General features: G+C 52.2%; 1 protein-coding gene across 1 annotated transcript in view; it reads left to right on the top strand.

Annotated features, from left to right (window-relative positions):
• Positions 1–3663: 3663 nt before the first annotated feature.
• Positions 3664–25117, top strand: part of LOC105485241 (growth arrest specific 6) — a 48695-nt gene continuing 27241 nt past the window's right edge. The window contains exons 1-4 of the mRNA XM_011747477.2: positions 3664–3917; positions 4009–4175; positions 22057–22081; positions 23532–23594. Coding sequence (XP_011745779.2) covers positions 3815–3917; positions 4009–4175; positions 22057–22081; positions 23532–23594 — 358 coding nt within the window. The 5' untranslated portion in view covers positions 3664–3814. The remainder of the gene's footprint in view (positions 3918–4008; positions 4176–22056; positions 22082–23531; positions 23595–25117) is intronic.

The following is a 25117-nucleotide window of genomic DNA, read 5'->3' on the forward strand; positions in this document are numbered from 1 at the left end:
AGTAGCTGAAGCTACAGGCACCCACTACCATGCCTGGCTAAAGACACATTTAATAGAATGAAAAGACAAGCCACAGACTGGAAATAAATATTTGCAAACCACACATCTGATAATGGACTTGCTTCTAAAATAGCTATAGAACTCTTAAAACTCAACAAACAGCTCAACAATTGGAAAACCAAACATTCCAAGTGTATGAGTCAATTTCATGCTGCTGATAAAGACACACCTGAGACTGGGCAGTTTACAAAGGAAAGAGGTTTAATTGGGACGTACAGTTCCATGTGGCTGGGGAAGCCTCACAATCACGGCAGAAGGTAAGGAGGAGCAAGTCACATCTTAAATGGATGGCAGAAAGCAAAGACAGAGAGCTTGTGCAGGGGAAGTCCTCTTTTTAAAACCATCAGATCTTGTAAGACTTATTCACTATCATGACAACAGCATGGGAAAGACTTACCCCCATGATTCAATTACCTCCCACCAGGTCCCTCCCATAACACGTGGGAATTCAAGATGAGATTTGGGTGGGGACACAGTCAAACCATATCACCAAGTAAAGGAAAAGTAATAAAGTAAAACTGAAACAGACGTTTCACCAGAGAAGATACCTGGACGGCAATAAGCACAATAAAATTTGTTCGACATCACTAGTTATTTGAAAAATGCAAATTTAAACTACAATGAGATACCATTATATACATATTAGAGTGAATAAAAATTTTTAAAGTGACCACAGAAAGCATGGGTGGGGATGTGGAGCAACTGGGACCCTCATGCATTGATGGTGAAAATGTAAAACGGTATAACCACTTTGAAAAACAGTTTAAAAAGTTAAACAGATACCTACCGTGTGATCCAGACACTCTGTTCCTAGATATTTCCCCAAGAGAAATGGAAGCACGTGCGCACACAATGTCCACACAGTGGACACACACACGAATGCCTACGGCAGTTTTATTTGTAATAGTAAAAATTTAGAAGCAAGTAAAATGTCCCTCAATGGGTGAATGATAAACAAATAGTGTTATATCCATACAGTGGAATACTACTGAGCAATAAAAAGAATGCACCTGCAACAAGATAGATGATTCCGAAAATAAATATGTTAAGTGAAAAAAAAAAGACAAAAAGTGTGTATATAGTATAATTATTTTTATATAAAAGTCTAGAAAATGCAAACAAATCTATCGTGATAGAAAGCTGGTCAGTGGTTTTGCACAGGGACTGGGATGTGGGGTAGGGTGGGGACGTTTAGGAGGGAGGAATTACCAAAGGGCATGAGAACACTTTTTTGGGTGATGGATATGTTCCCTAACTTGATTGTGATGATGGCTTCACAGGTGTACACAGCTTTCCACCTCATGGCCACAGACTGGTTAATCATTCATACAAAACATCCATTGCCCTGGGTCCAACCTCCTCCTGCCCCCTGTGGAGATGAACTGTCTACTTCACCGATGCTATTTCAGGTTGTATAATATAGTGCCTGACAACTCTCTCCGTTTTTGGAACACATCCAAATTGTTTCTTACTCATTTTCCATTTCTGCCTTAGAACGAATTTCCTGCCCTGGTAACTAGGTGAAGGATTTTGGAGTTATCTGGGGTAATGGAGACATCCTTCATTGCACCCCACATGTGCTTTCTGTATTCCCCAGTTATAGAAACCAAAATGAGCAGTTGTATGTGAATGCATTTTATCAAACCAAGTCTCTACATGATAGGAGGCAGTGTCATTACTAAGGTAGTAACTCAGTAGAAAGAATCGAGAATATGAGGAATGAGAGTAGGGTCCAGACTAAAAGGAGGCCAGGGGTCCTGAACTGCCCCATCCAACTGAGGTCATTCTGATACCTACTGACCTGAAGCAGCCGGCCCACACCGAGGGGCAGAGTGTTCCAGATGAACAGGCAGAGGCTAGAGATGCTCATTCCCAAAGGGATCAAATAATTCTGAGAATTGCAAGAACTCCATAAACTCTCTTCCCCAAAACTACAAAAATGTGCAGAAAATAATTACGAACAATTTTTAGGAGCTTACACCCTTTGAAGTGTATCCATGGGCTGCTGGAACCCTTGGGAAATAATGGCTAGAAGTGCCTCAGACACTGCCTGGCACCCAGCCGGTGCTCAATGAATTATCTGTCTGATGAAGTGATTAGGAGCCTTGTAAATACTGATTCAAGCATGTATCACCCCATCCAATTTTTGAAACCAGCGCTTCTCAAGAACAAGCAGGAAAATTAAATATTGTTTTGAAGTAGCCGTGGTTTCGGGGCAGAAGCCCAGGGGCACTCCTTACTCCACCTGCTCCAGTAACTAGACATGGGAGTGCCTGGCCGCTCTGGTTCAGACACAGGTGCAGATAGATGATTTCTCTATCCCATTTTAATTCTCTTTGAAGATCATTCCCACGGACATTAGTTTGCCATTTGCCTAAATTAACATATTCATGCTCGGCCGGGCGCCTGTAATCCCGGCACTTTGGGAGGCTGAGGCGGGAGGATCATGAGGTCAGGAGATTGAGACCATCCTGGCTAACACGGTGAAACCCCGTCTCTACTAAAAATACAAAAAATTAGCCAGGCGTGGTGGCGGGCGCCTGTGGTCCCAGCTACTCAGGAGGCTGAGGCAGGAGAATGGCGTGAACCCGGGAGGCGGAGCTTGCAGTGAGCCGAGACAGCGCCACTGCACTCCAGCCTGGGCGACAGAGCAAGACTCCGTCTCAAAACAAAACAAAACTAAACTAAAAACATATTCATGCTCATAACCCCACTTTCAAACCAGTGACCTCAAAGATTTCTATCAGCAATCCCATTCCATTCTTCCAAGTACAGAAAGCAAAGAGAAACTGTGACCTGGGAATCTCAGCGTTGAGCCTGCTGAGCAGAATGGCCATCCATTTGGGGTGGGGTGCTGACTCATTGCCCCTTTTCATTGCATTTTGGGGTGTGGGGATTTCCAGAGCAAGATTCTCCAGAGAGGAGTATCCAAGCTCCCTCCTCCCCGCAGCAGGGGGATGCTGGGCTAACTGCCTGCTTCGGGTCCCCCGTGAGTGGTCTGCTGTGTTTTGATTCTGTTCGTTTGTGTGTGTTTTGCCTATGACTTTGCGAAATATTCCAAGACAAGAGCCAGAAAGTCTTGGTCTCTGAAGACAAGCACAATGTTGCTTTCAGCTTAAATATCTACTGGGAAACCTCAAGATTTTGAATGTCATCATTACGAAAAACAGAGATTACAAAAGGAAACCGTCGCATTTCACTCGCTGGCCCCCAGTGGGATTGGATCTGACCTCAGTGCATCTTTAAAATCTTTGGTAGGTTTTAAGTCTTGACAAAATGTGCTTAAGCATGAAGATTCCAAAAAGGATGCAGTAGATTCGGGGGGAATGGGGGTTGGAAAGAGGCTTAAATCTTCACATGACACCTGGAATATGGTCAAAATGTACCTGCTCAAGTTGAACCAGGTATTGCCTCCTCCTTTTACCCCATCGCTAGTGAAGACAAGCACTACCTGGGGAGACGCTCCTTTTCCGAGACACTAGAGTCCCGCCGCGTCCCGGATGCTGCGCTTTCCCCGCGCCCGGATCCTCCCGGGAACCCGCGCCCCGCCCGCGCCTGGTCCCGCCCCCGCCGCCTCCCCGCGCGCAGCCGCCCGAACCCGCCCAGACCGAGCGCCCGAGGTGCCGCAGCCGCTGCCGCCGCCGCGATGTGACCTTCAGGGCCGCCAGGACGGGATGACCGGAGCCTCCGCCCCGCGGCGCCCGCGGCTCGCCTCGGCCTCCCGGGCGCTCTGACCGCGCGTCCCCGGCCCGCCATGGCCCCTTCGCCCTCGCCCGGGCCCGCCGCCCCGCGCGCCGCGCCGCTGCCCCTGCCGCTGCGGCTGCTGCTGCTGCTGCTGGCCTCGGAGTGCGCGCTCGGTGAGTCCCGCGGGCCCGAGACCCCGTCCCCGGGCGGCGGGAGGAGGCTCCGGGCGCGGCTTGACGCGTCCTCCTCTCTCCCTCCCGGCAGCCGCGTTGTTGCCGGCGCGCGAGGCCACGCAGTTCCTGCGGCCCAGGCAGCGGCGCGCCTTCCAGGTCTTCGAGGAGGCCAAGCAGGGCCACCTGGAGAGGGAGTGCGTGGAGGAGCTGTGCAGCCGCGAGGAGGCGCGGGAGGTGTTCGAGAACGACCCCGAGACGGTGAGCGGCCGGCGGGCGGGATGCGGGGGAACCCCGGGCCCCCGCGCGCCTGCGACCCCTCCCGAGGGGCAGCGCTGCCGCCGCCCCCCAGCTCCGCCCGGCGAGGCCTGGCCTCAGGGTCCCAGGAGCCCCGGCCCGCCCCGCGTCCCCCGCGCCCATTCCCCGGCGACCCCAGAATCCCCGCGCAGGCTGGTGGGACGCCGCGGGGCTGTCCGGGAAACGCTCGCTGTCAGACGCCTCCCCGCGGGGAAGCCGGGAGTCAGTTTCCAAAGTGCGAAAGAAACACAATGGTTAAAACCCCGACCGCTTCCCCGCGGCCCTCCCTCTGCTGGGCTGGAGGTGAGGGACCCCCGGGCCGCGCCTCGCCCTCCTGAGTGGGGTGGAGAGCGGTCCCCTCCCGAAAGAGGAATTGAAAGGGCCGAGGGCGGGAACTGCTTGCGGCAGCAGGTCCAAAAATATGATTCCAGGAATCGAGCGGGGCCGCTTGCGGGAGGGGAGGGCGGCTCCGCGGCCCCTTTCTGCCAGGTGCTCTCCCAAAGGCAGCGGGTGCGTTCAGGAGCCCGGCGGTGCTGGCCCCGGCACCTCGGTTAGGAATGTCTTTGGAGGAGGCGGGGAACCTGGGGCCGCCCCCGCAGGAGCCGCCGTGTGAGTACGGCCTGGCCACTCTATCCTGCGGGCTCGGGGAGCAGGTGACTTTAGAAAGTCCGAGAAGGTGTGGATTCCCATTGACGTCCCTCCCGCCCTGAAGTCTGGGTGATTTCACAGTCAGTTCTACTGGAATGTTCCTTTTAAGGAATTCTCCTGGGGTGGAATGAATGTCACCTGAGATGAAAGAGTGGTTCTGGATGACCCATGGAGGCCTGTTTCCGCTTACATTTCTAGTGGTTGACTTGAGCCCTCTTAGATCTATCTGGTTTTCTGAAAGCTCTGAGGCTGTCAGATGGCCACTGTGCACCTGTGGGCATAGCTCATCCCTGCAGAGATGAGGCACCTGGGGCTGTTCTCAGGCGGCTACTCTCAGCACTCACAGCCCCACAGGCCCGTGCCCTCATTCAGTGCAGCCTAGCTGGTCGCTCTCCCAGGCCTCTCTGTTTTCCGGTTTCTTTAATGATGAATCCTGGCCTGTGCCGCTGGCCGAAGCAGCGTGGGCCTGTGTGCCCTGGTCGCGCGGATTCGCCGCCCAGCCGTGGGCTTGGTCGTGTGGCTGGTGCAGTGCCCTCCAACAGCGTCCTCACCCTGAACATTCTGCGTGCACAGGGACTGCGGCATGGGGCGTGCTGGTGATGGGAGTTGAGGGCAGCAGGATTCACCCCCAACCCACGGTGCCCGCTCTGCGCAGCACTGCAAGGCCCCGCTGCAGCCCCTCCTGGCTGTCCTCCTGGACAGGCAGGGCCCATGTCAATCAGACTGAAGGAGGCCTGGAGGTACTGTGTTGTTCTTCCCAAGTCAGTCCCCTACCTGGTTTTCCAATTTTAATTTAATAACTTCATTTACAAAGGTGTGAAATGAAGACAAGAAAATGAAAACAGCACTCAGGATCCCAACACTTTAATACAACTGCGGTTGGGTCAGATGGTTTCTGTGCTCTCATGTCCGTCCCCCTCACCCTTCTGCATGTGGCTGAGTGGCTTTGATGCTGGGGAGGCCTCCTTCCCGTCCTTTCACAGCCTGGCCCCAGCAGCCTCTGCCGGCTTCCTTTCAGCGTCATCTCGTTTCCAGAGTTCTGCCCTCCTTCCCAGCCCCCATGCCAAATGATAACAACCCGCTTTCCCTCTGGTTTTTGGAGCTGGCCATTAGCTTGCTGTCTGTTTCTGTTTCGGGTTCCTGCAGGCAGGCGGATGCTGGGGAGAGCCTGGTTGGGGCAGGGGCAGGGTCCAGAGGCTGGCTGAGTCCCAGCCGGCTCCAGCACACCAGGCCCACCCCTCCTGGAACCCTAGTCTCCACTGCATCCTCTGCCACACCCTTGGGAGACCCCAGGCCCGAGGGAACCGTCCAAGCACAACTTCCTGCGAATGCATGAAAATCATCCATGAACTTCTCCCTGTCAAAGGCCAGGGGCTCCTTGTCTGAAATGTCGCTTGCTTTACATTTTGTGTGGTGAGGCTGATTGAGGACAAGGGCTGTGGCCTGAGCTCACGCGTTGACCAGGATCTGGCCGTGGTGACTGTCAGAGCATCCTCGGGCCCCTGGCCTCCCCAGGCCCGGGTCCTGATGTGTGGTCCTCCACGAGTGGTTGTGGGGAAGGTGGTCCCAGCCCCCTGCCATTTTAGGATGTGGGAAGTGCCTGGCCGCCGTTAGTTAACATGCACCTACCCAGCCCTGCCTGTTTTCCCTGGGCAGCCTCCTACGAGGGAGGGAAGGGACAGCTGGAGCCAGCTCCCCAGTGTGCTCACCTTCATGTCCACCCACTAAACTGCTAACCTGCCTGAAGCGTGTCTCACTGCCCCTCGCTGGGGCTTCTTCCTGGTTGCGCCTTCTTCCCGGGAGCGCCTGCTCTGCAACCCTTCCAGCAGGCAGATACTAAGCACAGCACCCCTCCCAGGCTCCAAGGTCACTTGTGTGCTAACCCCTGTGCCCACCTGCCCACCTGCTAACCTGCCTGCAGCGTGTCCCACTGCCTCAAGCTGGGGCTGCTTCCTGGTTGCGTACTTCTTCCCGGAAGCGCCCGCTCTACAGACCCCCACCTTTCAGCAGCCGGATCCTTAGCCCAGCACCCCTCCCATGCTCTGGCTCTCACCACACACCTGTGGTTTAAAGCACTGTTCTGCTGGAAGGGACACTCCTCCCACCTCCCCAGCCCTCTCTGCTGGAGCCGTGCCCCTCCCTCGACATTCCTCCAGGCTGGGCCGCCCCCACGGGCCTCCACCGCCCAGACCTTCTCCTTATCTTGTTTTCCTTTTTATATTGTTATTCTCCCTCCCTGGCCTTGCCTCTCCCTGCTGGGTTCCTTGCCCGAGTTTCTAATTCAGAGAGGACTGGGTAACTCCCCACTGTGTCTCTGCTAAAGCTTCCCAGGCCCAGTGCCTCTTTACTAAATCCTTGAAGGTTCCAGGGCCAGGGCCTGCTAAGATCTCTGTAATCACCCCTCGATTCCAGAAAGGATCCAAGACTAGAGACTTATCCCAGTCCAGCCCTAACGCCCAGGTCCTCCGGTGCCTGCTTGGGAGCCTGTTTGTGCACTTTGATCCCCAGCTTGTGTGCAGGAACATCATCCAGGCTGTGGTTCCTGATCCCATCACCTGGCTTTATTTGAGATACAAAGCACGATATTCACCGAGGGCTGGTGGCCTTCCCTGAGGGTCGGCCTGGGTTAGCCCACCTGCACCTGCACCTGCACCTGCACGACATGTGGCCAGGCCTGTACTCCGAGGCCAGGTTTCCCTTCCCCCTTGTCTTTCTTTGTCTCCCTCTGTGTTTCTCTCTCTTCTCCCCACTGCTGGTGGTGAGGAATTCTCTGCAAGGGATGTCGGTGTATCCGTTTTGAAACTTGCTGGCTCATCCTCAATTGCATGTGCCCTCCAAGCACCTTTTCCCTGACCTTGTGGATTCTTTGGGAACAGCTAGGGAAGGAGGACCCTGTATGGAAATGAAAACCCGTCTGAGTCCCCACCTGGGGACAGCCACTTGGCTGGGACACAGGCCCAGATGTTGGGATGGCCTAACGGGAGGTTCCAGTTGGAGGGGAGGGCTGTACAATGTGGGGGCGCCTGGTGGGGAAGATGATGGCCAGGCTGAGACCTCCCCTGCCCTGCTTTGACAGAGGCTGCAGCATACTCCCACACACATCCCACAGATACATGTGCACATTCACACATGGACACCTGCACAGATAGGTGCTGACTCATGGATATAGGTGTGAACGGACACACACACCCCTACCCAGACACATGTACACAGGTACGTATGTTCCCATAGACATATATGCACGTACACATAGGCACACACATACTAATAGACATACGCATATATGCACACATTCACATAGACATACGCACACACAGTCACACACACTGATAGGCACACACATACTACCAGACATGTGCACATACATGCACACATTCACACAGACATACGTACAGTCATACAAACTGACAGACATGCAAACACACATAGGCACATATACTAACAGACATGTACCCATGCATGCACACATTCACATATACATATACACAGTGACACAGACATGCACACACACGGGCACACACATACTGACATGTACACACATGCACATATTCACATAGACATATGTATACACAGTCACACTGATAGAAATGCACACATACACAGGCACACACATACTAACAGACATGTACACATACATGCACACATTCACGTAGACATACACACAGTCACACACACAGACATGCACACATATACACAGGCACACACACTAACAGACATGTACACATACATGCACACATTCACATAGACATACGTACACACAGTCACACAGACATGCACACGCATACACAGGCACACACATACTAACAGACATGTACACATACATGCACACATTCACATAGGCATACATACACACAGTCACACACACAGACATGCACACATATACACAGGCACACACACACTAACAGACATGTACACATACATACATTCACATAGACATATGTACACACAGTCACACACAGACATGCACACAGACACAGGCACACACATACTAACAGACATGTACACATACGTGCACACATTCACATAGGCATACATACACACAGTCACACACACAGACATGCACACATATACACAGGCACACACACACTAACAGACATGTACACATACATGCACACATTCACATAGACATACGTACACACAGTCACACACAGACATGCACACGCATACACAGGCACACACATACTAACAGACATGTACACATACATGCACACATTCACATAGGCATACATACACACAGTCACACACACAGACATGCACACATATACACAGGCACACACACACTAACAGACATGTACACATACATGCACACATTCACATAGGCATACATACACACAGTCACACACACAGACATGCACACATATACACAGGCACACACACACTAACAGACATGTACACATACATGCACACATTCACATAGACATACGTACACACAGTCACACAGACATGCACACGCATACACAGGCACACACATACTAACAGACATGTACACATACATGCACACATTCACATAGGCATACATACATGCAGTCACACACACAGACATGCACACATATACACAGGCACACACACACTAACAGACGTACACATACATACACACATTCACATAGACATGTACACACAGTCACAGACATGCACACAGACACAGGCACACACATACTAACAGACGTACACATACGTGCACACATTCACATAGGCATACATACACACAGTCACACACTGACAGACATGTACACACATGCATAATGACATGCACACACGTACACACAGTCACATACACACAGGCACACATGGATGCCCAGCCACATGCATGCAGACACACACAGACACATGTGCACCCTCTCACACACTTTTCTCTTTCCACAACTTCGGGGTCAGAAGACCACTGACAGCTGCATCAGGATCCCTAAAAACTGAGACAAGGTTCCGGGGCTCTGTGGCCCCAGCTTTCTCGGACCCCCGGGGTCTCTCCACTTCCAGAGCCCCCTGCCTGAGGGGCCGGAGCCCTGTGGCCAAGGCCTTTCCTCCTGGGCCCATCCTGAGGCCTGCAGGCTGGCAGGGGGACCAGGGCCTGGCCTCCTCTGAGGGCCGTCTTCCATGCTGGCTCTGCAGCCCTTTCCTGTGCCCGCACCTGTGCAGGTGCTTGTTTCTACCCGGTGTCTGCAGGCACTTGGTGCCAGGCTCCCCCAGGGCTTTCTCAGAGGCAGCCGAGTGCCAGGCCCTGCACACGACACCCTCACCCGAGCCGGAGAGCTTCACATCTGTGGAAAACTCTAATTAAAGACGTTTTGAGAAACGCTGAACGTCTCCCTTTGTTATTTAGGAACAAAACACCCTTTTAGGAAGCAAGTGCTTATGGCTTCGTTCTTGAGACTCTGAGTAAAGGGGCATTAAGCTTGCTAGCTGGGGCATGCCGAGCGCTTCCCAGGTTATGGTTTTACCCCAGAGCCATTGACAGGCATGCAGGTTTCCTCATGCTTCATTTTCCCTGTTTTCTAAGGTTAAAATTGAGAGCTGTGTCTTCAGTGCAAAGCTCATTGTTGAAGGGTTTCGTATTTGATGTTGGAAATGCTCTGGACTCTTCCGTGGTTTTTATATTCCAGTGATTTCATTGCAATCCTGGTGTGTAAATTTTCACCCTGACCAAGTGAAAGGTTCATTTTAAAAGTTTTAAAATACATTTTAAAGGGGAACTGGAAGTGGAGTAAATTAAGAACAGTATCCGTTTTGCATTTCACTCTGACAGAGGCACTGTCTGCTCTGACTGGTGTTGATTAAAAGTATAATATTCAAAAGAAATAGTAAAGTATATTGAGCCTCGTTAATGTTCTACTAATTTTCTTGGGCTCTGTTTTCAAATTATAGGTAAAATATTTTTCCTTCCAGTGTTAGTGCCTATGATAAGAAAATACATTTTCTCCACATCTGTCCACAAACCTGCTAGACCCAGTTTTGTGATGACCTCCCCTTGGAACTTGGGGCTCCATGGAGAATACACAGCTTGACCCAGCCAGCACTCAGAGAGCCTGGGCCGGTCACTGCAGTGGCTGGATTCTCAGCATACAAAGGCCCAACGTTTGGCCAGGCTGGGACCGGCTCCCATCCAGGACCGACTGTCCACGGTATAGTAAAGCCACTCTCTGAGTCAACATTGATTCTTTTCAGAATTGCTAAGTTGACTATCCCTGCAGAATCAGTGAGGGCTGCAGTTTGGCATTCCTGCCCACTCCAAATGAGGGCAGCCCAGACACGGGAGCTCTCAGGGAGGCGCAGTGGGCTTTGGGTGTGCCTGGACCGTCCCCACCACACCTGGAAGATACTCTTCACTTCCTTTTTACACTTGTGGGAAATGCATGACAGTGTTTACAGGCAGGCCGGCTTTCCGTTTATTTCAACCCGGACAGTTGAATAGCAGCAGATGATGAAACTGTCCTGTGAAGACCATGGTCACTCCCATTCTCAGATCCGTTGCTCAGCTCGTCCATCGCTCAGCTCGTCTGTTAGTCTGAAAGATGAATTGTACACGGGTCTTCCCGAGAGCGCTGTTCTCGGGGTCTCCATGTGTGAAGTTGTTACGTCCTCATAACAACGTGTAGCAGCTGTCACTGAGCCATTTTACAGATGTGGAAACTGAGGCCCTGAGAGGCTGAGAAGCCTGTGGAGGGCTACAGCGTGTCCTGGGCGTTTGAGCCCCACACTCTGTCATTAACTCCTGCGCTCACCAGGACTGGGGGAGAGCAGGATGTGGCAGCACCCCTGACCCAGCTGTGTGCTCCTCTGTGTGCAGGCGACTGTGAGTGTACTGGCACCCACGTGAGGGCTCAGTGGTGCTGGTGTGGGTGTGTAAAGCACAGGGCAGCTGCGGGGAGCTGGGTGAGTGTCAGTGGCTCGGAGTGTGAGTCCCATGAACACGGCCTGCCGGTGCGTCACGCTGGGCTACAGAGCCCGTGGCTCCACCGTAAATGGTGGTTTTGTGTTTGAACTTGAGTGTTGCTGCTCAGTGAGGCCGGAGGAAGGCACCCACCTGCAGGCCTGGCCGGTCCCTCACAACGCGGAAGGTAACCCGTCCACTGGAGACGTGTGTCCTGGCCACTGGAGGAGTCCAAGTGACCTTTAAGTCTAACCCATCCTCAGAGCACCCCAGGTGGCTTTGGGGCCTGGGCCCGGTCATCTGGCCAAAGACCAGCTCAACTTGGATAAAGCTGGAGGAGAAGCCTGTCCCTCAGGCAGCTGCCGGGGCGTCTGTGATTTGTGCTTGTGTGCGCGCTTGGCGACTGTTAGTGGTGGTCGCAGGCAGGGCATCTGGTTGGCTTTACTGTCCTTACACCAGCTGGGCAGAGCTCAGGCCAGGAGCCCAGTGGGAGAGGCTGGGGCGTGACTCCCGGTGCAGAAGCGGCAGTGGCCCGCCGGCGTCCAGGGCACAGCTGTCCCTGCCAGGACCCTGCGGGTTGGATCTTTGGGCTGAGTCAGGCTTGATGGTGCAGCCGCCCTTTCGAGGGAACTGAGCTGTCCAGCGTCCCATGGAGCAGCTGCCCTTGTATCTGGAGAGGCCGTGAATAAACCTCCCCTTTATAAGCCGGGAACAAACACGAACTTTGCAGTCGTATTTGTCCTGGGATCATAGAACGTGGTGGCTGGCAAGACCCAGGCGTCCTCCCCTCGTGTGCTTCCGAGAACAGAGGCTGGTAGTTTATTGAAGGACTGGTCCCAGTTCGTTTTTTGTGGGGAAGACTCAGAGGGAAGCCCAGGCCCCAGATTCCAAGGTTAGCACGTTTTCTTGGAGCGATCGACACCTCTTCAGGCGAACTTGGGTCCAAGACACGTGTGTGCGACCTGAAGCGTGGATACCGTGTGCAGGAGACGCCCTCACCGGAGGTGGGGACGAAGCCCACGTGGTTCTAACTGCAGAATCACTGGCCCTGTGCTCGCGACTGTTTTATTTTGCTGTTTTATATGATCAGAAAGTACACCATCTTGTTTTTCCCGAAGCATTTGCAGTGAGACATCCCACTTCCTCCCCGCGGCAGCTGTTGTGGGCACGAGGCTGCTCCCAGGACAGCGATGCCACTGGGGTCGGAGTGGGCACAGAGGAGCTCTCTTCCTTCCTCTTCCCCGCCCTCTGCTCCCCCGCAGACTGGCCTCTCTTTAGTCAGCGCTTCCCCAGGCTCCCTTCTCCCCACCACGTGCAGACAGTGGCTGTCCCGGGCCGCTCTCCTTGTAGTGTGTCTTGTGGCCAGCATCCCTCCAATCCGACAGCTGTGTGGCTTCCTGACTGGCTTCTCTCGGGGCCCCCAAGGATGCTGCCAAATGGCCAGAGACAGTCACTGCTCTGCACTTAAGAGCAGGCAGCCCTTGGTGGGGCTTGCTCTGAAAGACAGCAGGCCTTCCTCGCTGAGACCCGCGCTGGCCCAGGGCCTGTGGGGGCCGCGGCTCTGTTCCTTCACTGCGTTCACGCTCACATGCTGAATGTTGTGCACCATGGGGCACCCTGCTGGGGGCTGTCGGGAGTGTGCTGTGTGTCTGGGGCAGAGACGGGCAGAGTGAGTCTCAGCATTAGTGCCATGCAGCTGCTGGAAGCCACTGGAGCTCCTCTGTCTCGTCTGCTACGAAGCCTGTGAGATACGCTGATGTGTGTCTTGGGGCTTCTGTGAGAAGAGCTTAGTTACCCACCGGTTCAGGCACCACGTCCGCGCTGTGGGGCAAGGAGGGGTGCGCACAGCTGTGCAGTCAGCTACAGAGGCTGTTCCCTGCATCCACAGCTGGCCTGGCAGTCACACCCAGGATGGGCTTCCAGGAAGAGGGCTCCCAGCAAGGGAGGGTGCACCTGGGCGTGAGCTTCGAGGAGGGCAGAGGCGCCTGTCACTGCTAACCGTGGGTGCGGATGGGCGTGCCGGCTGTACTGACTGTGCTTTCCTGGGGCTCATCTCCCTCCAGGTCAGCCTGGGGTCCTCTGGGCCGGGGGCTGTGGGCCGTGGGCGCTGCCTCCTGTGGGCACTGGGGTCAGCACTTCCACTCTGCTCGGGGCAACAGGCTGCTGCGGGTGTGAAGACTTAGGAAACGAATTTGGAAGGAAGGCAAGGATTTTACACTTCCCAAGCTAGAAGAACATGAATAGAGCCGGGCTGCCAGGCCAAGGGTCTGTAAGATGGCGGCTCTTCAGGGGCTCTGCAAATGCTGAGAAAGGAAGGCTCCCCAAGGGCAGTTCCTGTGGGTGTTACTCTGCGTTTTCTCATAGAAGTCGAGTTCTTGGAAGACAACATTATGGTCAAAGGGTTAGTGAATTTTTGTGACCGTTTCCCATGGAAAATATCAGAGAAAGTTATGGTGTTGATAAACAGTCCCTGCGCTCAGCAGTCTCAGCCCACTTGTCAAGTAAGATAAAGGTTTTTGGAAACAAAATTTATGGATGTTATTTGCTAAAGAGAGTAATGCATTCTTAGCACACTCTGAAAAATAACCACTATTTGCTGTGTGAATGCAGATGACGCTCACACGAAAAGATTTATGCAGGACTGACACTGGGTGTTTGCAGAGGGTTGTCCACGTTCACTGACCTCTGATCCTCACTGCGGCTCTGTGGGGACTGTGGCCCAAGGATGAGTGAGCATCAGGTCGGGCTGTGCCCTTAGTCCCCTGGCCGCCCCTCCCCACCAGGCAGAGACCTTGCTGGGCCCCAAGGAGTTAAAGTGTATTCAGAGATGAAGGCATTTAGGAAGTATTCTGGAACCTTCCAAACTGATTTTACCTGCGTGAGGTGCTTCCAGTTCATTGCACTTTGCGTCCAAAAGTGTTTCCTGTCTTCTTAACACGCTGCGTTGGGTGCCATCACCGTGTGTAGGTTTTGGCCATTTTTAAAAAGTGAATGGGCCCTCCCGGGGTCTGGTTTGATCGAGAGACCCCTGGACACCCTCACCAAGCTGCAGGCGGGTAGGCAGGGGCCCCAGAGCAGGCCCAGGGGAAGAACCCCCCAGCGCCTTGGAGGGTCTGTTCACGTGCTGGGTCCTGCTTGATTCCTGTGGCGGTGTGGGGAGGTCACCCCACCTTGTTCGGAACCACAGCTGTGGGTGAGGAAGCCTGTCCCCAGGTCAAAGGTCATTTGGGGGTTGGGACTTGAGAACCACAGTGCCCTGCTGGTAGGGTTGCCGCACGGGCGGCCAGGCTACAGCCTGGTCCCCGAGGCCCACCCATCCTGGGGACCCCGTGTGCAGCTCTCTGCCATGCTTGACCTTTGCCCTGTGGGTGGCTTTGAGCGGGGGAGACCTGGGTCTGGTGGTCGGCAGGGCAGGGGCGGTGGTGGACTTGGGTCTTTGTGACACTGCACCAATTCCCATGGGTTGTGCCAGCACCTACTGCTCTCCTGAGCAGATCAAAGGCAGCAGAGGCGACGCCAGGGTCTGGAGGCGGCATCCACTCATCAGACACTTTCCATAGTTTTATAGCAAATTTTGGGCCTCATGTTAGACCCCAGCCAGACCAAGCTCCTGTCCTGGGGCTCAGCTCCCTCCAAGCTGCTTCAGGTTGTTTCTCCATACTTACGAAACCGAAAGGCAACAGGCGCCGTCAGGGAGGCGTCAGAGGAGGCACCGGCTCCACTGTTTACACCGGGATGTTCTGCAGACGGGGCTCCCAGCCTCGGCGGCCCCAGAACCCCCTAGCACAGGGACATCCAGTCTCTTGGCTTCCGTGGGCCACATTGGAAGAAGAAGAATTGTCTTGGGCCACACATAAAATTAACACTAACAGCTGATGAGCTAAAAAGAAGGTCTGTGCCTAAATATCTTCTTTTAAGAAAGTTTATGAATTTATGTTGGGCCGCATTCATGGCCATCCTGGGCCGCTCGCAGTTGCTCCAGAGCCTCGGGAACGCGGGCCGAGCACCTGCCCTGCTTCACCCGGGGACAGGGCCCTGTGCTAACCAGGAGGCTGCTGCCCTCTGAGTTGTCCCTGCCAGGAACAGCAAAGTGCACAAACCTCCGAGAGACCTAATGGCTGCGTCCTCCATGCAGTGGGCACCACATTTGCCACCTGGAAGTGTGGGTCTGGCAGATGTCAGGTAATAACAAGGATGTAAATTTTAAAATCACGTGGAGTTTGTAAACTTGAGGAATTATAGCACAAACACTTCCCTATTATTAAATTAAACAGACTGGGAGCATTGATTTCGACTTTTCTTCCAAGTACTTATCTATGATTTAAGTGAAACTAGCATTCGGTGCTTTGTTGGAGTGAAAACTGCAGGACCTTGCACCTGCTCACTCATTCATTCATTCACCCACCCACCCATTCATTCATTCACCCATCCACCCATTCATTCATTCACCCATCCACCCGCTCATTCATTCACCCATCCACCCACTCATTCATTCATTCACCCACTCATTCATTCACCCACTCATTCATTCACCCACTCATTCATTCACCCACTCATTCATTCACCCACTCATTCATTCACCCATTCATTCATTCACCCATTCATTCATTCACCCATTCATTCATTCACCCATTCATTCACCCACCCATTCATTCACCCACCCATTCATTCATTCACCCATTCATTCATTCGCCCACCCACTCATTCATTCGCCCACCCACCCACTCATTCACCCATCCACCCGCTCATTTTCATTCACCTACCCAGTCATTCGTTCACCCATCCATCCAGTCATTCACCCATCCACCCATTCACTCACCCACCCATCCACTCACCCATCCACCCATTCACCCATCCACTCATTCATTCACTCACCCATTCACCCACCCACCCATTCACCCACCCACCCATTCACCCACCCACCCATTCACCCACCCACCCATTCACCCACCCACCCATTCACCCACCCACCCATTCACCCACCCACCCACCCATTCATTCACCCACCCATTCATTCACCCACCCATTCATTCACCCACCCACCCACCCATTCATTCACCCACCCACCCATTCATTCACCCACCCATCCACCCACTCACCCATTTGTTCATTCACCCAACCACCCACTCATTCATTCACCCATCCACCCACTCATTCATTCACCCATCTACCCACTCATTCATTCATTCACCCATCCACCCACCCACCCATTCACCCACCCACCCACTCATTCACCCACCCACCCACTCATTCACCCACCCACCCACTCATTCACCCACCCACCCACTCATTCACCCACCCACCCATTCGTTCACCCACCCACCCATTCATTTACCCACCCACCCATTCACCCACCCATTCATTCACCCACCTATCCACCCACTCATTCATTCACCCATCCACTCATTCACTCACCCATTCATTCATTCACCCTTCCACCCACCCACCTACTCATTCATTCATTCATGCACCCACCCACTCATTCACCCATCCACCCACTCACCCATCCACCCATTCACCCATCCACCCACTCATTCATTCACTCACCCATCCACTCATTCACCCACCCACCCATTCATTCACCCACCCACCCATTCATTCACCCACCCACCCATTCATTCATTCACCCACCCACCCACTCACCCATTTGTTCATTCACCCATCCACCCACTCATTCATTCATTCACCCATCCACCCACTCATTCATTCACCCATCCACCCACTCATTCATTCACCCATCCACCCATTCATTCACCCTTCCACCCAGTCATTCACCCATCCACCCAGTCATTCACCCATCCACCCAGTCATTCATTCATTCACCCATCCACCCAGTCATTCATTCATTCACCCATCCACCCACTCATTCATTCATTCACCCATCCACCCACTCATTTATTCACCCATCCACCCACTCATTCACCCATCCACCCACTCATTCATTCACCCATCTACCCACTCACTCATTCACCCATCCACCCACTCATTCATTCATTCATTCACCCATCCACCCACTCATTCATTCACCCACCCACCCACCCATTCATTCATTCACCCATCCACCCACTCATTCACTCACCCATCCACCCACTCATTCACTCACCCATCCACCCACTCATTCACTCACTCATCCACCCACTCATTCACCCATCCACCCACTCATTCATTCACCCATCTACCCACTCATTCATTCACCCACCCACCCATTCATTCATTCACCCATCCACCCACTCATTCACTCACCCATCCACCCACTCATTCACTCACCCATCTACCCACTCATTCATTCATTCACCCACCCACCCACTCATTCATTCATTTACCCATCCACCCACTCATTCACTCGCCCATCTACCCACTCATTTATTCATTCACCCACCCAGTCATTCATTCACCCACCCACCCACTCATTCATTCACCCATCCGCGCATTCATTCACCCATCCACGCATTCATTCATTCACCCATCCACCCATTCATTCACTCATCCACCCATCCACCCACTCATTCATTCACTCATCTATCCACCCACTCATTCACTCACCCATCCACGCACTCATTCACTCACTCATCTATCCACTCATCCACCCATCCACCCACTCATTCATTCATTCATTCACCCATCCACCCACTCATTCATTCATTCACCCATCCACCCACTCATTCATTCATTCACCCATCCACCCACTCATTCATTCACTCATCTATCCACTCACTCGTCCACTCATCCACTCCTTCCTTCATTTATTCATCCATCTCCATCCATCCAGTCACCCATCCACCCACCCGTTCATTCAGCTATCCATCCACTTGCTCGCTCATCCATCCATCCATCCACCCACCCATTCATTCAACTATCCGGCCACTCGCTCATCCATCCATTCACTCCTTCCTTCATTTATTCATCCATCTCCATCCATCCAGTCACCCATCCACCCACTCATTCATTCACTCATCTATCCACACACACATCCACCCATTCACTCATCTATTCGCCCACCCACTCATTCACCCACCTATTCTTTCATTCATTTATTTATCTACCCACTCTCTCATCCACCCATTCATTCATTCATTCATCTATCCATCCACTCATCCACCCACTCACTCATCCATTCATCTACCCACTCATTCATTCCTTCATCCATTCACTCACTCATCCACCCACTCACTCATTCATCCACCCACTCATCCATCTATTCACTCATTGTTTTATTCATTCATCCATCCATCCATCCACTCACCCATCTATCTACTCATTTATTCATTCACCCACTCAGTCATCTATCATCTCATTCATTTATCCATCCATCTCCATTCATTTACTCAGCCATCCACTCATTCACTCTTTCATCCATGCACTCATCCACCCACTCATTCATTTGTTCATTCATCAATCTCTATCCACTCATTCATCCATTCATTCATTCCCATTCACTCATTCATCCACTGACTCATTCATTCATTCATTCATTCATCCACTCACTCATCCATCCATGCATCTGTCTGCTCACTCATCCATCCTACTCACTAATCTATCCACCCATTCCCTCATCCATCCATTCACTCATCCATCCATTCATTCATCCATCTGTGCATTTGTCCATACATGCATCTATCCATCTATCCTTCCATCTGTTCACTCATTCATCCATTCACTCATCCATCCATCCACCTACTCATTCATGCATCCCTCCGCCCATCCACTCATTTATTCACCCATCCATTCTTTCATGCACTCGTCCACTGTTCATCTGTCATCCATCCACGTGTTTGGTGATGGCTCCTGAGGCCTCTGGGGGACAGTCAGTACCAGGCTCGATGCTAGGCAGGTAGATGTTGTCTTTTTCCTCTTGAAGCTTCAGCTGACAGTGCAGTGGTTTGCTCGCTTATTTTTATCTGTAGCTATTCGAATAAAACAGAATCAGATCCCTAGGGAGAGGATTTCCAGGGGCCAAATGGCGCCATTTCCAGCCTGGGAATCCCAGCTTCTTCCCACTGTTGCCCTCACCTAACCCCAGCACACCAACCCATTACCACAGGTCTCGCTCTTCCTAGGTCGAGAAGAAAGAGAGTCAGTGTCTATGTAAGGAGCTCCTGGTTCTAAATCTCGGCCTCCTGAGTGGTGGCCTCTGCTCCATGGGGACTCCTGGGGGTGCTGCCCTGGAGAGTCGGCGAATGCAGAGCTTCAGGCCAAGGTTTATGCACCTGAACAACTTGTAGTGCAGACAGGGGCGGGAGGGTTTTGAGAACAAAGTGCTCTGTGTTTGGTTCTGCAGGTCAGGGAGCTTATCTGGGTGCCTTTACTCAAAGCCATTTCTGGGTCTTACTTCTTTGGCCAGAATGTTCTAAGGGCGACGTGAAGTGTCTCTTTCTCTTGGGAGTGTGTAGCGTTTTTAGGTTTATTTGTTGAAGCTTTACTCTTGCTCAGGATTTAACGGTCTTTCCCCTAGATCACAGGTGGAATTGACACATGCTTTCTGCCTCCATTACCGCCTCAAATAATCAAGCATGCAAATTAGGATACACTGCCCAGAGTTGTAACCCTGTGGTTTCAGAAACCCCATTCCCATAGGTATGGCTGACTGAGAGGAGATTGGCATAATTTTTCCATGAATAATGCCTTTTTGCAACAATAAAACTTGGTATTAATACAGATTACACATTAAGTAGTATGACTAGTCTTGATTTTGAAATATAGGACATGCTGTAAAGCTGTGGTAATGCAAGCATTTGTGTATAGTTAGGCCGTTTGCTCACTAGTTCTTAGTTGTTTTCAATCCCTGGCTTCCTAAACCTGAAAGGACACCTTTTGCATCTCTCCTAAGTCTTTTGTTTCAGAGCCAGAGCCTCCCGCTTTGAGACAAAGCCCCATCACTTCCCTTCTCCTTCCAAGCTGGGGAAGCTGTTGCTGCCCCGTGCTGCCCCAGACCTCCACCAGGGCTCACTCGTGTTGCTGGTCACCCCTTTTCTGGAGTTTGCCATGACTAAAATTGGAAGTGAGAGAAATGAGGGCAGGCATATGAGGGTGTGTGTTCCAGGTCTGAAGCCCTCCTGACCTCCAGGGCGGCCGCCCTCCAACAGACACATGAGCTGAACACCAGCTCACCCTGACCCTTCCTTTCTCTTAACGGAGTAAGATTTTAAGAGCATCCCATCTCTCCTGGAACACAACTGTGTGAAAACACATCCAAGCAGGCCTCAGGAAGGTGTTGGCAGGGCTGGGGTGGGGCCCTCCAGGCTCTTCCCACAAAAGGTGTGGCGAGGCCAGCAAGTGTGGGAAAGAGGTGGGAAGGAGGCAGAAAAGCCGTGCAGAGCCAGCACATGAAGCCAGAGGCGCGTTGCACATGGCGCTGGGTACTGCCTCTGCCCGCCACTCTGCAAAATGCTACCAGTGCCTGCTAATCCTGAACCTCGCGCCTCCAGGCGAATCCCACACCATCCTGAAGCCAGGTTTCCTCGTTCCTGATAATGGGATTAAAAAGACCTTCCTGGGTGTTGTTTGTGAGGGTTTCATAAAATAGTGTGAAAATGCTGACTCATACGCAGCATGGAGAGGCCGCTGGGACTATTCTGCCATGACTGTGGTCTCTTGGTTTAGAGCATTCAGGGCCAAACTGCTGGCATGGTTGACCCTAAGCTGGAGATTGGAGGCTGCTTTAACCAGGCTGTGGCCCTAGAATCTGGGCCATGGCAGAAGGATCCTGAAGAAGTTTCCGGCTGGCCTCTGCTGGCCAAGTGACGGGCAGGTGGTTCCAGGACTCGGCAGCTCACTTGTGTCGAATGTGGACCTCGTCGGCGTGCTTTCATGGATGAGAAGACCCTTCGTTACAGCCTCCATGCCTCATCCAGTACCAGTTTTGTTTCACCAATACAATGAGTGCAAATCAATGCCCGTGTGCCAAAAGGAAGGTCTTTGGGGTTTTGAGAGACCTTTGTGTCAACAGGGAACTGAGGTCTTTGGGTTCTAGAGACGCTGATGTCAACAGGGAACTAAGATTGGAGTTTTACTTGGAGGCGTTCTCGTTCTCCTGGACAGGCCTCTCCAGAGGCTGGACACACGGGGTGGTGCTTCCTACGCAGCTGGAAATGGCCCTGCCTTTGCTTGTTGGTCTCACAGCAGTCGTGCTAATGGCTTCGTAAGCGCCCGTCTGCAGGAGCCAAGTCGGCAGCACGGCAGCTTCCCGGGTCACTTCCCCTCGGTTCCCTGGGTGGGGTGGCCTCCGGCCACCGTGGAGCAGCCTCTGATTAACCGGCGGATGCTTATGTTGCTTAGAGACCCTCGTAGCGTGCCAGTCAATGCTTGCCTTTTCTCTTTCTTTTTCCACAGGACTATTTTTACCCGAGATACTTAGGTAAGTCTCAATCACTTCTCTACCCTGGTTGTCGTAGAGGCATAGTTGGGGGGTACTTGTTTCATGCTGGAGGCATCTCCTCACCACGTAACTCTTGGAAGGAAGATTCTTAATCACACGGTGTATGTGGAACTGTCCAGAACATGCAGGTCAGAAACACAAGATTCTCTGTTTATTTTATACCACAGCTTTATTCCGTGTTAGTGAACCTCAGGCGAATGCCGTTATCTGCAAACCCCTTCTCTGAGTTGACGCCAGGCTCAGCTCCATGTCAGGACATGTAATGGACTTTGTCTTCCAGTTTTCTGATCTCAGCACTAAACACTTCTGAAGTCACTGAGGACCCCAAAGGGGTCCATGTTCATGTGGGCTGTACGGACTGATATTTACCGTATTCTTAATTAAAACCAAGAACACTGAATAGTGTTTCGTTTAATTTGAAGAACAGGAATGCACAGACGTTATCTCAGCCATCAGAGCAGCTGGTGCATGCGGGGCGGCCTCCGGAGACCCCCAGTGTACACTTGAGAAGGGAGGACAGCAAGAAAGGGAAGCCCAGAGACCCCGGGTCAGCCTGTTTGACTGACACCGTCTCAGAGCTCCTTGAGTGCATTTCACGTAGAAGGAGAGAAATGTATTCCAGGGTCTTCCTTTTTAATGTTGCAAAGTGCATTTTAGTAAATGTCCTCGTAAAGGGTCCTTCCCCGGGTCCATATCTGGAACACACACAGTGGGTCTGGAACTGGCCCGGAAAGTCCAGGCGCCAGCCTGGGTGTGCTGGGACTGAGTTCTGAAGCAGGGGATGGCCAGCTGTCCACGGCACCCCCGCAGGAGGCCTTCCGCTGTGTGTCCATGCCTTTCTGCACCTGCATAAGCAACAGTAACCCACCGAAGGGCCAGGTCGAGAGGCCCCGCACCGTTCCGCACAGTCTTCGTCTCGGGCCATCCCTGGATGTGCGTATGCCGGGCCTCACCTCCCCCGGCCGCCCTAGTGGGATGTCCACTGTCAAGCCGTGTCCAGCCAGCCAGAGAGCACGCAGGGGCTTTCTCTAAAGCAGAGTGGCTTTCCAGTTAAGGACAGCGTTTCCCAACAGGGGTCAACTTGAAAATGAAGTTTAGCTTTCTGAGTACTATCAGGAAACTTAGTGAACACTCCCGGTGATTCTCCTGTATGGCGGGAGGAACCCTCTCGAAACTGCGGGCAGTGCTTTAAGCACTTGACAGGTGTGGGTGCCCAGCTCCGCTGAGTTGCTGGAGGCGGTTTCCTGTTTGTCGGGGTTGGGGCTAAAATGTTTTGTATGAACACAAGCTAAGCGGCATTGTTTCTGGAGGATGATAGCACCCCAGGTAAGGAGAGTAACTGCCTCTCCAGAGCTTCTCAGAAGCAGAGGCTCTGCAGTCCGTCCAGTCTCGTAAGGATGACTGACATCCATTCCCTTTCTTCCTGCAGGCTGCATCGAAAAGTATGGGTCTCCCTACGCCAAAGACCCAGGCTTCGCCACCTGCGTGCAGAGTAAGTCAGCCTCCTTTCCTGGGAGCACTGTGGCTTTGGATGACTTTAGGCTTGGCTGTGGTTTGTGGAGGGCCCTGAATAGTTCTGGTTTTTTTTGGTTTTTTTTTTTTTTAGGTTTGATTATCAGATTCCTTTCTCTTTTTTTTCTTGTTTTATTTTTTTATTTTTAAAAAATTTTTCATTATACTTTAAGTTCTAGGGTACATGTGCACAATGTGCAGGTTTGTTACATATGTATACATGTGCCATATTGGTGTGCTGCACCCATTAACTCGTCATTTACATTAGGTATATCTCCTAATGCAGTTCCCTCCCCCCTCCCCCCACTCCACGACACGCCCCGGTGTGTGATGTTCCCCTTCCTGTGTCCAAGTTCTGTTTTTCAAGGAGCTGTGGTCTCTTCCTGAGGCCTGCTCCCTTTTCACCAAACTTTCTTTTTTAAACAAGTAAATTTTGACGTTTTTAGCAATAGGCAATAAATGCACATGGAACAAAATGTAAATACTTCACAGGGTGTGATGTGGAAGCCCGTGCCCGCCTCTGAGTCAGACACCATTGTAGTTACAGTTCCAAGAATCTTGTGCTTAGACATGTAAATATGCGTGAGCGGCCTTCCACTCTTCACGTGCATGGCAGCTTAGCACACGCGGTCTGTCCCGTGCCTCTGCGACTCTGTCGGCGCAGGAGACCCTCTCTTCGCGTCTGTCTCCCCTTCACGCTGGCATTTCCAGCCGGTGCCATCACGCGGGCTTAGCCCATGCCTGTTGGCTGACGTCCAGTTTATTTCCAATTTCCATCGTTATAAACAAAACTGGCGAGACATCCTCGTGCACCTGTCGCCTCCCACACGTCTGAGTGCGTCTGCGGGATGCGTTCCCAAGGATGGAATTGCAGAGGCAGTCCTCCTGTTTCCTTTGGATACAGATACTGCCAAATTATCCCAGAGCCGGCCTCAGCCGCCGCCCCTGCAGGGGAGAATGAACGGCTTTTTTAAACTTTTGATCTCTTCCAATGTAACAGGTGAGAAATGACATCAGTCATTTCAGGTTTTTGTTTTGTTTTGTTTTTTAACTAATGAGTAAAGCTATACTTCCTAGGTTTAAAAACTGTGTATTTCTTTTACCGTAAACTGTTGTTTATATTTTTTGCCCATTTTTCTCAATGTGTAGGTGTTTGCAAATTAGCCATTGGTAGTAAAGTTATCAAGCATTTTTTCAGCTTGCCACAAGTCTTTTTTATTATTTTAAAATTATCATAGAATAAGATTGATTATTTTGGGTGTCCTGTATGAATTTTAACATACCTGCGGCACAACCCACACAGCTCCCCTCACACTGGGTCTGTGGTCCCCTGGCGACACCTGTGTCTGGTTTTAGATGAAAGGCCACCTTGGTGCGTCCCTGTGGGCGCTGAGAACGGAGGCGTGGCAGTACAGAGTCGTCCTGGGAGAGGCAGGAGTCTCTTCCCAGGCGTGGCTTTGGAACCAGATCCCAGTCGGCAGAAGGAGTCAGAGGTGGCTCAGT

The sequence above is a fragment of the Macaca nemestrina genome, chromosome 16 (assembly GCF_043159975.1).
Source record: "Macaca nemestrina isolate mMacNem1 chromosome 16, mMacNem.hap1, whole genome shotgun sequence".
Taxonomy (NCBI): Eukaryota; Metazoa; Chordata; class Mammalia; order Primates; family Cercopithecidae; genus Macaca; species Macaca nemestrina.